The 18,037-nt window shown below is 41.4% G+C and overlaps 1 protein-coding gene and 1 long non-coding RNA gene across 2 annotated transcripts in view; one reads left to right on the top strand and one right to left on the bottom strand.

Moving 5' to 3' along the window:
* The window catches only part of SSPN (sarcospan), a 27,702-nt gene extending 21,398 nt beyond the window's left edge, over positions 1-6,304 (bottom strand). The window contains exon 1 of the mRNA XM_083701624.1: positions 4,382-6,304. Within this exon, the coding sequence (XP_083557750.1) occupies positions 4,382-4,993 (612 nt within the window). The 5' untranslated portion in view covers positions 4,994-6,304. The remainder of the gene's footprint in view (positions 1-4,381) is intronic.
* LOC310826612 overlaps positions 1-18,037 on the top strand; it is a 40,921-nt gene that overhangs the window by 12,216 nt on the left and 10,668 nt on the right. The gene's annotated exons all lie outside the window — the stretch shown is intronic.

Raw genomic sequence — 18,037 nt, 5'->3', positions numbered from 1 at the left:
CACAACTGCACTCATTTCACACGCTAGCAAGGTTATGCTTAAAATTCTACAAGGCAGGCTTAAGCAGTATGTGGACCGAGAAAGCTAGAGAGTTCCAGAAAGACGTCTACTTCTGCTTCATTGACTATGCAAAAGCCTTTGACTGTGTCGACCGCAGCAAATTATGGCAAGTTCTTAAAGAAATGGGAGTGCCTGATCACCTCATCTGTCTCCTGAGAAATCTCTATGTGGGACAAGAAGCTACATTAGAACTGGATATGGAATAACTGATTGGTTCAAAATTGGGAAAGGAGTACGAGAAGGCTGTATATTGTCTCCTTGCTTATTTAACTTATATGCAGAATTCATAATGCGAAAGGCTGGGCTGGATGAATCCCTAGCCAGAATTAAGATTGCCGAAAGAAATATCAACAACCTCAGATATGCAGATGACACAACCTTGATGGCAGAAAGTGAGGAGGAATTAAAGAACCTTTTAATGAAGCTGAAAGAGGAGAGCACAAAATATGGTCTGAAGCTCAACATCAAAAAAACGAAGATCATGGCCACTGGGCCCATCACCTCCTGCCAAATAGAAGGGGAAGAAATGGAGGCAGTGAGAGATTTTACTTTCTTGGGTTCCATGATCACTGCAGATGGTGACAGCAGTCACGAAATTAAAAGACGCTTCTTCTTGGGAGAAAAGAAATGACAAACCGAGACAGCATCTTAAAAAGCAGAGACATCACCTTGCCAACAAAGGTCCGTATAATTAAAGCTATGGTTTTCCCAGTAGTGATATATGGAAGTGAGAGCTGGACCATAAAGAAAGCTGATTGCCGAAGAATTGAGGCTTTTGAATTCTGATGCTGGAGGAGACTCTCAAGATTCCCATGGACTGCAAGAAGATCAAACCTATCCATTCTTAAGGAAATCAGCCCTGAGTGCTCACTGGAAGGACAGATCTTGAAGCTGAGGCTCCAATATTTTGGCCACCTCATAAGAAGAGAAGACTCCCTGGAAAAGAGTCTGATGTTGGGAAAGAGTGAGGGCACAAGGAGAAGGGGACGACAGAGGACGAGATGGCTGAACAGTGTTCTCCAAACTACCTACATGAGTTTGACCAAACTGCAGGAGATAGTGGAAGACAGGAGTGCCTGGCGTGCTCTGGTCCATGGGATCACAAAGAGTTGTACACTACTAAACGGCTAAACAACAACAATCCAGCTCTTTGAGCCAGTCATTATTTCTCATTATACTCTACCTCACAGGCTTTGAACAATGAAAGCAGGAGAGCCATGCAGCAAACCACCTTGAGCTCCTATAATTAAGATATAAATGTGACAACCAAATCAACCCATATATCCCCCCCCCCAGACAATTAGACAATTCACACACTCAGCTGTGAATCATCACATCTCAAGTAATCCAGTGACATACATGCAAGTGTATACACACAGCCTTGAATTTGGGTGATAATCTAATTCACTCCCTACTACTGCTGGATCAAGAGTTCTTGATTGAAAATAGAAAACATTTGGATATTTTAACTAAAGAACTTATTGTACTTTAATACTCTGTTCAGAGACTGTAAAACCTAAATTGCCTAGGAAGTGGAATTGCTTTTAAATGTCTATATTGCATCAGCAGTATTCACAATTGGCACAAATTGAGGAGAGGGGCTGAGGCATTTTCAGCATCATATAGGAAACAATATAAGAGCACAAGAGCCCTGTTAGAACAGATCACTGTCCCATCATAGAATCACAGAATTGTAGAGTTGGAGGGGACTCAGAGGGTCATCTAGTCCAACCCCTTGCAACACAGGAATGTCAGCTAAATCTTACATGACCTCTGCTTAAAAACCTCAAAGGAAGGAGAGCATCCTGTTTTCAAAGGAGATCATGAAGGCAACAGAGCTCTTCCTACACTTTACACTGAGTCAGACCATGGTTGCATCTAGCTCTGTCCTTTACACTGACTGCCAGAAGCTGACTAGGGTTTTGGATAAGGTTATTCCCCCACCAGGACCAGGAGATGTGAGGAAATGAACCTGGGACTTTCAGAAACAAAGTACATATTCTGCAACTGAGTTACATCCTAGTCATAGAGATGGCACTGATTCAGTGTCCTTGCATTTACATAGTCTCACATGGTGGATGGAGGGCTGAACATGGACAAGGCTGAAATATGCACTCAGTCAGATTTGCCCTGTGATCTTGGGCAATCACAATTCCTCAGCTGAATCTGTTTCACAGAACTATTGCAAAGATAATTAAAATGAGAAAGGGCAACCCAATCTACTTTGCATGGTTGCAGACTAAAATGTGGTATAGGAAGGAAGGAAGGGAAAGAGATGTGTGCAACTAAGTTTTACTGAAGGGTAGATCTATTGAAATCAATGGCCTTAACCATGTTCATGGGTGTAATCTGAAAAAAACTTAACTGCATATCGCTGTGAAAGAGGTTGCATTGTGCCACCTTTTGCTCCTTGGAGGAAGGATCAGATTAAAAACATATACAGTGGTACCTTGGGTTACATACGCTTCAGGTTACAGACTCCGCTAACCCAGAAATAGTACCTTGGGTTAAGAACTTTGCTTCAGGATGAGAACAGAAATCGCATGGTGGCAGCAGGAGGCCCCATTAGCTAAAGTGGTACCTCAGGTTAAGAATGGACCTCTGGAACGAATTAAGTACGTAACCAGAGGTACCACTGTACAACACATAGCTGTCAAGTGTCCCTTATTTGAAGGGACAGTCCCTTATTCCAGCGCCATGTCCCGCTGCTGTCCCTTATTGATAGATGTCCCTTAAATTTCAAAGGAAGCAGCTCCTCTCCCTCCCTTGCTGCCGGCCAGGGAGGAGGGAGGCTTCAACTGTGTTGCTTGGCTGCGTTGCTCACCCAATAAGAAGTCTAAGAACGACTGGGGGGTGGAGCTTGCATGACTTGTGTGTGGCTAGTTGATGCAAGCTGAGGGGGTTTTTGAATGCTGGATGCATTCACGTGCTGCTGCAAACTTTGCAGTTGCACGTGCTGCTGCAAACTTTGCAGTGCAAAGCCAGGCCGGGGAGCCATCTTAAGATGAGGCTGCAAAGGCCTTGTGGTGCATGTGATTCAGATTCTATTCAGTTGAACCTCTGGTTACAAAGTTGGTTGGACAGTGTTCTTGAATCTACCAGTGTTCTTGAAGCTACCACTCTAATTTTGCCCAAGTTTATGCCCTTTATCTTTTCATTCAGGCTTCCTGAGGGCCTAAGTGAGGCAACACCCTCCAAAATGGATGCAAGGGTGTGGATGGCACAAGCAGGGGGGCAGGCTGGAGGAAAGACAGGCACTCCACCCCACCCGCTGTTGCCCCACCATGGCAAACTTGGTGGGCCTTTAGCTAATATAAATAGTAAACTCAGTAGTATATGGCACATGGAGAATCCATTGAATTTTAAAATAATGTGAGTGTGGTGGGCCCTGATGATCTATTTGTAAAATTCAGAATCATCAGCCCCCAGAATCTGGCAGGAACTCACTTGGAACGAGCACTGAACAAAACATTAAAAAATGCATCATATAGCAAAGTAGCTCAAGAGACAAGGCTTCACATGGCCTAATTCCCCCCTCTCTATTTCATTAACAACAAATCAGCTCTGAAACACAACCCATGACTGGAATGAGCGCGCACGCCTTGGCTGGGTTCGCGCTGTCTGTCCCCGCGGACCACGTGTTTTACATGATCACAAATAGCCTTGTCAGTCTGCTACAAGGTATGGCAAGGCAGCGTGTCGCTGGGCGAGTCCGAATTTCCGGGATTGGCGCATATCCCCGTCCTTCCCCTCCCCCTAAACTCGCTTATTTGCATTTCAAATTTAACCCTTCGGCTCGGCAAGAGCCAAAGTGCCCTCGGCTGTGGCAAAGGAGGCTTGGGCGAAGCGCAAAACAGATCAGACAGTTCTTTAGAAAACACCCACAACTCATCGCAGCGTGGAAGCAACAGGAGCATTCATTCCCTTCTCCTCTGTCATTTCGGATCAAAACGTTAATTCTCGTCCCTTGCCTCTCATTCCCTTAGCAAGGGTACAGGCGTGCATGTGCCAGAACCACATATAACCCCCACCTTTCAGCCAAGGAGCAATCCTTGCACTGCAATCCAAATCTAGAAGTCTGCTAAACGATGCACGCAGCAAATCTAAGGGTGTTATTTCCCCGTCTTCCCAGCTTCCTATGATGTTTGCTCTAAAGTAACACGTTATTTCCACTTCCTTTTTTGCATGTAAAATGGATACAAACAACCACTGCAGGGCAGCTGCTGCTGTTGTTGTTAAAGGTTAGCTGAGCTCCAGCCCGAGCCGCGTCTCGAGGGCCGCGCGGGCAGCTGGTTAGTCGGGGCGTTACGGCGATGCTTACGAGGAGGCCCGCCCAGTACGGCGTGTCTCTGACCAGCAGGGACGAGCTGACGCCGGCCATGAGGAAGCCCAGCACCGCCACCGCGGCGCCCAGAGCCAGCTGCCCCAGAGCCGCCAGCAGCGGGAAGCGGCAGCCGCAGCACGGGCGCGGATCCCCGCGGCTCTCCTTCGCCTGCCGGGCCGCTCCTCCGCGCTCGCCGCCTCCCGCCGCCGTCTCTTCTTTGCCCATGCTGCTCAGCTGCCGGGAGGACTCCAAAGAACCAGGCCGACGGCGGCGGCGGGCGGGCGGGCGCGCCTCTCCTTCGGGGCTGCCGGCCGACTCGTCTCTGGCATTTGACTCGCGGAGGCTGCACAAATATGGAAAACATTGGGAGCTTCCAGGCGCCACATATAGCCCGGAGAAGAGGGGGGATCCGAGGGGGTAGCGGACTGCCGACCGACCGCCGGCTCCGACGTGCCCGAGGGAGCTTTGCACGTGAGAATGGAGGCGACTTCCTGCGGGGCGTCGCTCTGCTAGGAATTGTTCTGGGATGACAATTACCGCACACGTTGTAGAGTATGAACGGGAAAAGGAGGGTGAGATTTGGAAAGAGCAAGGGTCAAAGTACTGCATGTAATTTATATTTATATTTATATTTTGTTCTTTTATGCTGTGAACTGCCCTGAGATCTTTGGATTAAGGGCAGTATACAATTTTAATTAATAATAATAATAAAATAAAATGTGTTTTACAAAATACTAAAATTTGAGAAAGAGGAAGCTGTAATGCCTTTTTAAAGTTTCATTGTAATTTAGTAGCAATATTAACATGGTATTTCTAAAATAAGCACGGCACAGATGTTTGGGTTGTCCCATTGCCTGCCCCCAACCCATGACTTCAATATCAACATAATGCAAACATTTAAATGAGGGAGCTTTGACCTGTATGTCCAGGAAAGCTTTCTTATCCAAGCTCTGTGGGTGTTTGTTGTGGGAATAGATGCTCCACATGCACGTTTTTTGAAACATCTGCACAATGTCACTGGCATCAATAGGCGGCCTGTGTCCCCTCCCCCATTAAAGAAACAACAGCTGTTGCAAAGGACTCATTAACACCCTGCATGTTGAACTATTCAGGAACATTAATTCATTTCAAATATTTATTTATTTACTTGACCGACACTGGACAAAGAAGGTGGACATAATAAACTATATTAGAACAGTAGGGTGGCCTCTTTGGCAAATGTGCCAAATGTCAAGCTCAGAGCACAAAAGGAGTAGTTCCAATGTAACTGCAGTTATGTCTGCTGTGGAAGGGACCTGACAAACTGCATAGCACTGAATACTCAGTATGTTAGTGACACCACGTAATGCATACGGAGTTGAGAGGGGAAAGAAATCCCAAGAACACTTTACTGAGGAAACTGAACAAAAAATGTATAATCTGAGGAGAAAAGGAACAGAGGGGCTTTGTCCTTACTTCAGGCCTTGTACATAGCAAGGAGACATTTAACTAAACAGAGAGAGAAAACTTCTGAAGACCTACAAAAGCAATCAGGACAGGTGCTACTTCTGCAAACATCATTCCACTCTGCCTGGTTGCTAAGCAACACAATCCACCCCCTCCATTTGACTTCAACACTGAGATAGTTAACCCTTTAGTTGCACATGGAATGATCTCTGCTGTTGCACTTCCAGTGCAGGAATGCTGCCACAGGTAGATCCGCATGGCAGTGTACCATGAAGAATGGGTTTTAAAATATTCTGAATAAATACAGTTGTTTGAGCTTTTACAATAATTATGCAGCCTATGTGAGAGGCCAAAGTCATGGTCTTCACGTGTTGGCATCTGCAAAGGGGCTCTTCATACATGCTGAAATTGCAACAAGTCTTTCCTTTGGCATATTGGCAATACTTTGTGAGAAACTATGCTATTTCCAGCTCTTGATGCTGCTTAACTACAATGAAGGATGCCTTTGGTATTAATAAATTACTGTGTCATTTTGTTTTATGGCTTAAGCAGTATCCTCTTCAGTCATTTATATTTCATATGGAAACAGGAAAACTGGAAACAAGGTGATTTCACATGCTTTTCATTCACTTAGATCTTCATATTTTCTGAAATATAGAAAGCTTTTTTTGCAGGTAGTGGGGAGTACTGTGAAAAAACAAGAGACTAAAATATGAGAAGATATCCACCAACCCATGAGGGATGTGGACTGTTTCACAGTGTTTCATAAATATTTAACACTTAGGAATTCCTTCCTGGGATATTGAAGTGGTGCCATCTCTCTTGCTGCTTTCCCCAGTCAACCCCCCTCAAAGCCATTTATATGGTGAAACATTCGCCTTAACATAGATCCCTTGTTAGCATGGTTTATCCCATCTCCACTCTCCCTATAGTCTCTCCCCACTGCCAGACTTTAAAGTTTAAGCCGCATGGGGGAGGGTGCACGGTTTTCTTAATTTTTTTGCTGTAATTCTATGAAGGGTACATGGGGTGGTAGGGGAGAGGTTGGGGAGAGGGAGAGAGGTGGGGAACACGTCATACTCCTTCTGAGGTAGTTTGTTCACCTTTCATCCCCACCCTCTACTCAGCTCTAACCTGTGGTGCCTAGAAGCCATCAGCATGCAACATTTGCCACACCCTAGGAATGGCTTCCACTGGCTGGCTAAACCAGGTGAGGGGAGCTGATGAGTCTCAAATCCTCAGTGAGTAAGAGGCTTCCCCTGCATGCGAAGACAGGCTCCAGCATATTGAGCAGATGAGACCAACAGTGGGCCTTTTCTACACATGCTGAAGAAGGAAGTGAGGGAGAGATGGGGCTCATCAACCTGGGAAGGTGGCCCATCTAGGAGAATTAAACTCTAGTTCTAAACCAGTACCGCCTTGCAGAATTTCTTCATAAGAAGAAAAGTCTGTCCCAATGGGGAAAAGATTATTTTTATTAATCACTAAAACAAGGGATGTTAGAACATGCAGACGAAAAGACGATACTCCCAGGAGATCTAAATGGGGTCACCTCGCCAGAAATCGATAGAACCACAAGAGGAAGGGAAATTACCCCTCACTAAAGAAGGAAAACTACCCCTCACCCATTTTCAACTAACAGAAAATTTCATCTCAAAGATGAATGGAGATACCAACACTCAACAGAAAAAAGTTTCACACATTATCCAGACCCTAAACAGTCAGTGGGTCGAATTGATGCCATTTGGGTTTCGAATGAACTGTTAATAAAGGTTAAAAAAAACCCCGAAATACAACCAAGAACCATCTCTGACCACAACCCAGTGGTAATGGAGCTGAGGGGAGAAAGAAAAGGGAAAATACAGAGATGGAGAATAAATTAAAGTTTGTTAAATGATGAAAAGGTTCTACAAAAGGCAACAGAAGCTCTAAAGGGATTCTTTAAATTCAATTTAAATCAGGGCACATATATTAAAGTTGTTTGGGATACCAGTAAAGGGGATTCTTCATAAATCAAAATGTGATACAAAAAAGACTGAAAGAAAAGAAAAAGATCGAGATTCTGGAAGAGATAAGCCAAAAGGAAAAAGAATTATTCAAAAACCCAAGCAGTGAAACAACCAAGCAGAGTATTAAATTATTACAAACAAAATACTCAATACTTGTAAACCAAGAGGTTGAATGGAATATAAAAAGGCTTAAACACAGGAACTTCAAATCTGGAAATAAGCCAGGGTAATTGCTGGCGTAGCAACTTTAAAAAAGGCAAGTGAGAGGACTATAAATAAATTGAAAATAGGAGAGAGAACAATAGAAGAACTGAATAAGATATGTAAGAATTTTATAAACTATTACACAGAATTATATCATAAGGGAGTGGAAAATCAGGAACATATTGAGGAATTTCCAAAACAAAGCAACCTGCCAAAAATCCAACACCTTAACGCGCCAATTACAGCTATGGAAATCCAACAAGCAATTAAGAATGCCAAATCTGGGAAGTCACTGGGACCAGACGAATTATCAGCCTGTTACTACAAGAAATTGGAGGAAGTAATATCACAACCTATAAAAGATGTGATGAACAATGTAGTAATTAAAGGCAGAATACCGGAGACATGGAAGCAAGCATACATAACACTGCTCCCAAAACAGGGGACAGACCTAACACTTATCTCCAGTGATAGGCCAATATCATTACTCAATAATGATTACAAACTTTTTGCAGCTATCTTAGTGGAAAGACTGAAAAGGACATTTTTAAAGCAATATTTTTTATTAAATTTTCCATTTTAACAATCCAATCAAATCACATTAAATATCCCAAATTATAAGGAAAGACTGCAAAGGACATTACTTCACGAGGACCAAGTGGGTTTTCTCCCTGGATAGCAAATAAATGGTAATATCAGGAATGTCATCAATATTTTGGAATATCTAGAGGAAATAAATGATAAACCAGCAGTACTCATGTTAGTAGATGCAGAAAAGGCGTTTGACAACATATCCTAGGATTTTATGAAGACACAAATTAAACATATGAGTTTAGGAGAGACTTTCTGCAGAGGAATAGAGGTGATCTATTTGGAGCAAAGAGCTAAACTGATCATAAACATTAATATCACGGAAAGTTGCGATATAAAGAATGGGACAAGGCAAGGGTGTCCTTTGTCCCCACTGCTATTTATATTAGTATTGGAAATTTTAAACAAGAAAATAAGAGAAGACAAGAAGATAAGAGGCATAGTAGTTGGGGGGGGGGACATACAAATTAAAGGCATTTGCGGATGACATGAATCTGGACTAGTGGAGGGACTCAAACTGAATAAGAAAAAAACAAAATTATTGCAAAGTACCTGCGGAGTCAGGAGAAAAATGAACTACAACAAACTTGTGGATTAGAAATTAGTAAAAAAAAGCAAAGTATCTGGGCATTTGGCTAATGACAAATAACATCAACTTATTTTAGGACAATTATGCTCAGACTTGTAAGGACATTAAAAAGAACTTGGAAATTTGAAGCAGATTGAATATCTCCTTCTGAGGCACAATCTCCACAATAAAAATGAGTCTGCTCCCTAGAATGATTTTCCAATTTCAATCAATTCCAATAACCATGGGAATAGGTTGCTTAAAAATTGGCAAGGGGACATCTCAAGATTCATCTGGAGAGGCAAAAAGCCCAGGATTAAACATAAATCATTGGTTGATGTTAAAGAGAGGGGAGGTTTTGCCCTGCTGGACCTGCAATTATATCATGAGGCAGCATGCCTGACCTGGATTAGGGAATGGATGACATTAAAAAAACAGACCTCCTAGATCTAGAAGGATTTAACAATAGATACGGCTGGCACACTTATCTGGGATATGAAAAGGTTAAAGTCCACAAAGGGTTTTTGAACCATGTGATTAGGAAGTCACTTTACACAGTGTGGGCCACGTACTAGAACCAAAGAAGCCGTGGTGGCTGTCCCCGACAGAAGCGGTCTCAGTCAAGGAAAAAAACACTTGAGAAGTAATTGGGCAATTTATAAAGATCTACAGGAAGAAAAAGAAAACAAATTAAGACTAAATTGTTTTGAAGAAATTAGGACACATCTGACTGTCTGGTTGCAGTATTTTCAGCTAAATGAAACATTAAAGTATTATCATGGAATGTTAATGGCATGAATGGCATAAAGCCAAAAGGAATAAAATTGAACATGAGTTTTTTAAAAAAATGTAGACATGATCTGCTTGCAAGAAACACAGGTAACATGAAAACATAACAGTGTATTAAGGAACAAAAAATTGGGGAACGAATTTATCTCCTCAGTCGTGCAAAAGAAGAGAGGAGTGGTCATATATGTTAAAAATAAATATAATGCACAACAAATATTTAAAGATAACAAAGGAAGATGAATAGTGATACAGGTACAAATAGAAGGAGAAAAAATAATCATAGTGAGGGTATATGCGCCAAATGAAAGGAAAGACTGACAGAATACTTAGACAACAAGATTATATTGATGGGAGATTTTAATGGGATAATTTCAATAGAAATGGATAGATCAATAAGAAAAATGAAAACAGATTAGGGGAAATTACCGAACTCCTTTTTATCCTTAACAGAGAATGAATGAATTAGTGGATATATGGAGACTAAAAAACCCATTAACAAAACAATTCACATATTATTCTGAACCAAATCAAAGCTGGAGCCTGATAGACCAAATCTGGATATCAAAATAATTAACTATAAGAGTGGTGAAAGCTGTAATTTTACCAAAGACATTGTCATACCATAATGCTACTGTAATGGATTGGAGAAGTAGGGACCAAACAACACGAAGGTGGAGAATGAATGACAGCCTATCAGACTACAGAGATGCTAGAAAGAACTAAAAAATATTTAAACATATATTTTGAATTAAATCTAAATAAAGGCACAGACATTAATGTAGTCTGGGATGCAAGCAACGCTGTTATGCGAGGATTCCTCCTGCAACAGAATTGTATTCAAAAAAGGTAAAGAGAAAATAATAAAGAAGAAATATTAAACAAAATAAAAGAGATAGAAAAAGAGATGGTTAAAAAACCAGATGACCCAAAATTAAAAGAAGTAAATTGTTACAAATGAAATTACAGTGGTGCCCCGCAAGACAAATGCCTCGCAAGACGGAAAACCCGCTAGACGAAAGGGTTTTCCGTTTTGGAGGTGCTTCGCAAAACGAATTTCCTATGGGCTTGCTTCGCAAGACAAAAATGTCTTGTGAGTTCCTGCGGGGTTTTTTCCCTTTCCCTCCTTTTCCCCAAGCCGCTAAGCTTATCAGCTGATCCGCTAAGCCGCTTAACAGCTGATCCGCTAAGCCGCTTAACAGCTGATCCGCTAAGCCGCTTATCAGCTGATCCGCTAAGCCCACTAAGCCGCTAATAGCGCTAATCCGCTAAGCCGCTAATGGGCTTGCTTCACAAGACGAAAAAACCGCAAGACGAAGAGACTCACGGAACGGATTCTTTTCATCTTGCGAGGCACCACTGTATTGATGATTATAAACCAAGAAGTGGAAGGGAAAATAAACTATTAAAGCAAAAAAAACCTTCGAATCAGCAAATAAAACTGGAAAATGATTAGGCTGGCAATTAAAGAAAGGACAGAACAACATAAATAATATAAATAATGAAATAATAATTAATCCCAAAGAAATAAGGAAAGTTTTTCTCAAATTTTATAAAGAACTATACAAAGCACACAAAGAAAATGAGGAGAAGATAATAACTTATTTAGGAGAACATAAACTAAAGACAATAGCACAAGAAAGAAGAGAACAATTAGAAAGACCAATTTCAGAGGAGGAGGTTATAGAAGCAATCAAGCAAGGGAGAAATGGGAAGGATCCAGGACCTGATGGTATACCAATTAAATATTATAAGAAATTAACCCAGCAATTAGTTCCTATTTTGAAGGAGGTAATGAACAATATAATGGAAAAGGGGGAGATTCCCAAGACATGGGAAGAAGTGTTTATTACGTTGACACCAAAACAAGGAACAGACCTTACAAATGTAAATTTTTTTAGACCGATATCATTACTTAACAACGACTATAAATTGTTGGCAGATGTATTATTGCAGAGGTTAAAAAAGATTATGGCCATAAAAATTCACGGAGATCAGGCTGGGTTTTTTTACCAGGAGGGCATTTAAAAGATAACATCCGAAATATAGTAAACATAACTGAATATTTAGAAACTAAAATAAATAAACAAGCTGCATTAATTTTCACAGACGTGGAAAAGGCGTTTAATAATGTGTCCTGGGCTTTTATGAAAAACAATTTAGAAATGATGGACTTAGGTACAAACTTTCTAAGAAGTATAGAGGCAATTTATAAAAATCAAAATGTGAAACTTATAATAGGTTGACAGAGTTTTCAAATCACAAAGGGCACAAGACAGGGCTGCCCATTGTCACCTTTATTATTTATTTCAACTCTGGAAGTATTACTTCAAAGCATAAGAAAGACAGAAAGAATTACAGGAATAAAATGCGGAGAAAAAGAATATAAGGTTAAAGCCTTCTCTGGTGACATAGTCTTAACACTACAAGAACCACAATCTTCAACAGTGGAAGTGTTAAAAGTAATTGAAGAATTTGGACTGATGGCAGGACTAAAAATTAATAAAAGCAATACAAAGATGATGGTTAAAAATATGAAAGGGGAACAACTAGATCAACTGCAAAGTAAAACGGAAATAACTGCGGTAAAGAAAATAATATATTTGGGTGTCTAGCTCTCCCCCCAAAATACAAACCTCTTTAAGGATAACTATAAAACAACATGGAAAGAAGGAAAAAGAAAGTTGGAAATCTGGGATAGTCTGAAACTATCTTTCTGTGGAAGGATAGCAGCTATTAAAATGAGTGTTCTACCTAAGATGCTCTTTTTATTCCAAACTGTCAGGGAACTGCCATCGGAGCCAGAGGCAGAGGGAAGGCTCCAGAGTGATGCCGGAGAGGGTCCCAGCAGGGGGAGAGGCAGCCCATCTGCTGGTGAAGGAAATCAGCGTAACACCAGTGGTGAAGGGGGGCAGATGGGGGAATCAGAGAGGAGGCTCCAGGACTCTTCACCGGAGACCAGTGGGGAGAGCACGGGTACTCCGCTGCCCACACCATCACTGCGCAGAAGACTTCCCAATGCCCAGGATTGATGACATTTTAATGTGGGTGAGGCAGGGGAAATTTTTTACCAAGCTGGACCTCAGGGGAGCGTACAATTTGATTAGGATAAGGGAGGGGGACGAATGGAAAACCACCATGTTCACCCACCTGGGGGCCTTTGAGTACTTAGTCATGCCATTTGGATTACAATCGGGCTCCGCCTGTTTTCAAGCATTCATGCACCACATGTTGGGGCCCCTGCTGTACAAGAACTGCGTAGTCTTTTTGGACGACGTCTTAATCTATTCGGACAATGAGAAGCAACATGTCAGGGACGTCAGGGAAGTGCTAAAGAGACTGCAAAGGCACCAGTTGTGGGTCAAGCTAGAAAAATGCCAATTTCACGCCAGAGAGGTCGAGTTTCTGGGGTACAAGTTGTCAGACAAGGGCCTAGCTATGGACCCAATCAAGGTGCAGGCAGTGCTAGAATGGAAGGCCCCCAAAACCCGGAAGGATGTGCAGAGGTTCCTAGGGTTCAGCAACTTCTACAGGAAGTTCATCAAGAACTTCACCCATTTGACAGCGCCCATCACAGATTGTCTCAGTAGCAAAAAGAAGTTTGCCTGGACAGAAAGTGCCCAGCAATCCTTTGAAAGACTTAAGAAGGCGTTTGCTTCAGAAGAGCAGCTCCTGCACGTTGATCTGGAAAAGCCCATGAGGCTGGAGACCGACGCGTCCGACCAAGCCATTGGAGCGGTACTTTTGCAGCCAGGGGCCAAGCAGGGCTGGAGGCCGTGTGCCTTTTTCTCAAGGAAGCTGAGCAAGTCGGAGCAAAACTATACGGTGTATGACCGCGAACTGCTTGCGATCTATGCTGCGTTTCGACGATGGAGACATCTGTTGATAGGGGCGCAGCACAAGGTCCAGGTTTGTACTGACCACAATAACTTGGAATACTTGAGGACAGCGTGAGTACTCAAGCAGAGACAGATTCGATGGGCACAGGAGTTCTCTCCCGGAAGCCGGAGTACATGGAAAGAGAGGGACCGCCGGAGATCCGACACGTGTTCCCCGAGAACCGATGGGTGTGTGGGGGAGCGTTGGTTGGGAAACGAGAACTGGTCGGGCTTACTAGAAATGACGTGTTCGCTCAAACGACGTGTTTGCTCAAATGAAAATCAGGGAATTCCGGGACGGAAGGGAAAACCATGGGGGGGTTGAGGAAAAGGAAGGGCTACTGTACTATAAGGGGGCGCTGTATGTACCGGGGGAGACTTTGAGGGGAAAGGTACTCAAACAACTCCACGACAACCCAACAGCGGGGCACTTTGGACAGCACAAAACCATGCTGCTCGTCACCAGGCAGTTCTGGTGGCCAAGGGTGAGGGAAGATGTACGGGAATATGTACGGGGGTGCGACCGCTGCCAGAGGGCAAAGGGGGAGAGGGCTGTCCCCGCAGGGTTACTGGAACCCTTACCCACGCCGGGAAGACCCTGGGAGGTGGTGTCCATTGATTTTATGATATTTTTTTTAATATAATTTTTTATTAGTTTTCCAACACAAATTAAAAACAAAACAACACACAATACATAAACAAACAGAACGTATAAAACATGTATAATTTCAAACCTCTTTTTCATAAACCTTACTTCCCAGACTTCCCCTTACCTCTCCCTTTCTGCATCCCTATTTTAAAGTTTTTTTCAACAACTCCTCACACCAATTGTCTAATTACTTATTTTCTTTTTTTAGCTTCTTCTCATACTTAATCAATTGCAGCTATAATTCTATATTTTCATTTCCCTTGACATTTTAGCACTCTTCAATTTTACAACAGTTCTTAAGATATACTTTAAATTTCTTCCAATCTTCTTCCACCGTCTCTTTTTCTTGGTCACGGATCCTGCAAGTCATCTCCGCAAGTCCCATATAGTCAATCACCTTCGTCTGCCATTCTTCCAGCGTGGGTAGCTCTTGCGTCTTCCAATACTTTGCTAAAAGAATCCTTGCTGCTGTGGTGGCATACATAAAAAACGTCCTACCCTTCTTAGACACCACCTGGCCGACTATGCCCAGGAGAAATGCCACTGGTTTCTTATGAAATGTACATTTAAGTACCTTCTTAATTTCATTATAGATCATTTCCCAGAAGGCCTTAATCTTCGGACAGGTCCACCAAAGGTGGTAGAAGGTACCTTCAGTCTCGTTACATTTCCAACATTTATTAATGGACAAATGATAAATTTTTGCAAGCTTGACTGGGGTCATGTACCACCTGTAAATCATTTTCATAATATTTTCTCTTAAGGCATTACATGCCGTAAATTTTATACCGGTGGTCCATAACTGTTCCCAGTCAGCAAACATAATATCATGACCAATGTCCTGTGCCCACTTAATCATAGCTGATTTAACTGTCTCATCTAATGTATTCTATTTCAACAGCAGGTTATACTTTCTTGACAAATTCTTAGTATTGGGTTCTAACAGTTCTGTTTCTAGTTTTAATCTCTCCACCTGGAAGCCAATTTTCCTGTCTTGTTTGAACACTTCCATTATTTGATGGTAATGAAGCCAATCTCGTACTTTAGACTTAATTTTCTCATAATTCTGTAATTTGATTTTTCCACTCTCTTGCTCCAAAATTTCACAATATTTTGGCCATTTGGATTCCATATTAAGTTTTTTCACCTCCTTAGCTTCCATTGGTGACAACCACCTACGGGTTTTGTTTTCCAACAAATCTTTATATCGAATCCAAACATTGTATAGTGCTTTCCTGACAATATTGTTTTTAAATCCTTTATGAGTTTTTACCTTGTCATACCATATATATGCATGCCAACCGAATCTATTATCAAACCCTTCCAAATCCAAAATGTCTGTATTCTCAAGAAGTAGCCAGTCTTTCAACCAGCAGAAAGCTGCCGATTCATAGTACAGTTTTAAGTCCGGCAGGGCAAACCCCCCTCTATCTTTTGCATCAGTTAATATCTGAAATTTTATTCTGGGCATTTTGCCCTGCCAGACAAATTTAGATATATCTTTCTGCCACTTCTTGAAACAGTCCATTCTATCAACAATCTGTAATGTTTGGAACAAAAATAACATTCTAGGCAATACATTCATCTTAATTACAGCAATTCGGCCTAACAAGGAAAGTCTAAAATTTGACCATATTTCTAGATCCTTCTTTATCTCTGTCCACCATTTATCATAGTTATCTTTAAATAGATTCACATTCTTAGATGTCATGTTAATCCCCAAATATTTCACTTTCTTTGCCACCATTAATCCAGTTTCACTTTGAAATCTCTCTTTTTCAGCGTTTGGTAAGTTTTTCTCCAAAACTTTAGTTTTTTTCTTGTTCAACTTAAATCCTGCTACATGACCAAAAACTTGAATTAGTTCTAAAACTCTTTTCGTACTAGTGTCTGGCTGTTGTAAAGTTAATACTAAGTCATCTGCAAAGGCCCTCAGTTTGTATTGTTTAGCTCCGACCTGAATTCCTTTAACCAGCTGATCCCCCCTGATCATATTTAACAAAACCTCCAAGACAGATATAAAAAGTAGTGGGGATATTGGGCACCCCTGTCGTGTCCCTTTTTCTATAGGAAGTTCTTCAGTAACCACATTGTTCACAATTAATTTCGCTTTTTGTTCAGAATATATTGCACCTATACCATTTTCAAACCTTTGGCCTACCCCCATCCCATGGAGATTCTTCTTCATAAAACTCCAGGAAATATTATCAAAAGCTTTCTCCGCATCCACAAATATTAATACCGCCTTCGTGTTAATGTTGACTTCTAGCAATTCCATAATGTCAATTATATTTCTCACATTATCTGACAAACGTCTCCCTGGGAGAAAGCCAGCCTGGTCCTTATGAATCTCTTCCACCAACACCTTCTTTAATCTTTTTGCCAAAATGTCAGCAAATATTTTGTAATCCACATTAATTAATGATATAGGGCGGTAGTTCTTTATCTGGTTCTTTTCAGTCTCAGTTTTTGGTATAAGTGTAATAAATGCTTCTTTCCACGATTCAGGTGCCTTTTTCCCCTCTAAAATTTCATTGCAGACCTCCTTCAGCGGTTGTACTAACCATTCCTTCAAAGCTTTGTAGTATCTGGAGGTCAACCCATCTGGTCCTGGAGATTTCCCTAATTGCATATTTTGAATGGCACCCTCTATTTCTTGTTCTGTTATTTTCTCATTCAAAACCATTGTACTTTGTTGTGAAATCTTTTGTAAACCATATTTCTTAAGAAAATCATCTATTTCTCCTTCATTCTCCGGCCCTCTTGCATATAATCTTCTAAAGTAACTCTGAAAACAGTTACTAATCTCATTTGGTTTATAAATGTTCTTTCCTTCCACCTCCAAACTTGTAACTGTGTTCAATTTTTGTCTCTTCTTCAATTGCCATGCTAGAAGTTTCCCACATTTGTCTGCTGATTCAAATGTCCTTTGTCTCATTTGCTTAATTTTCCATTCTATCTCTTGATTCATCAGTTCCATATACTGCATCTGATAAAACTTAATTTCTCTTAAAATCTCATGAGACTTTGGTTTTGACCTCAGTTTCTTTTCTCCTTCTTTCATCTTTTCCAAGATCTTATCTTTCTTCTCATTTTGTTTCTTCCTCTTTAAAGAATTCTGTTGTATTAGGAAACCTCGCATCACGGCTTTACTTGCGTCCCAGATTATTCTTTTCTCGACATCTGTCCTCAGATTTATCTCAAAATAGTCTTTCAAAGTTTTTTGGGCCTTCTTGTAAATCTCTTCATCTCTAAATAGGGTGTCATTCATTCTCCATCTGAAGGAGCCAGCTGTTGTTAATTTCATCTCCATCTTTACGGCGTTATGGTTGGAGCAAGTCTTTGGGCAGATTTCTACTTTTTTTATCTTTGGAGCCATCCCACTAGTAACCCATATTTGGTCGATTCTTGTCCATGTCATTTTTGCTTCAGAGAAAAAGGTTCCCTCTCTTTCCAGAGGGTTCCTTGTTCTCCAAATATCAATCAAGTCCATATTTTCAGTCATTTCAAAGAAAGTCTTTG

This window comes from Podarcis gaigeae (assembly GCF_964106915.1).
Source record: "Podarcis gaigeae genome assembly, chromosome: 10".
Lineage (NCBI taxonomy): Eukaryota > Metazoa > Chordata > Lepidosauria > Squamata > Lacertidae > Podarcis > Podarcis gaigeae.
The sequence above is the reverse complement of the archived record's forward strand: the minus strand, read 5'-3'. Positions and strand labels throughout refer to the sequence as shown.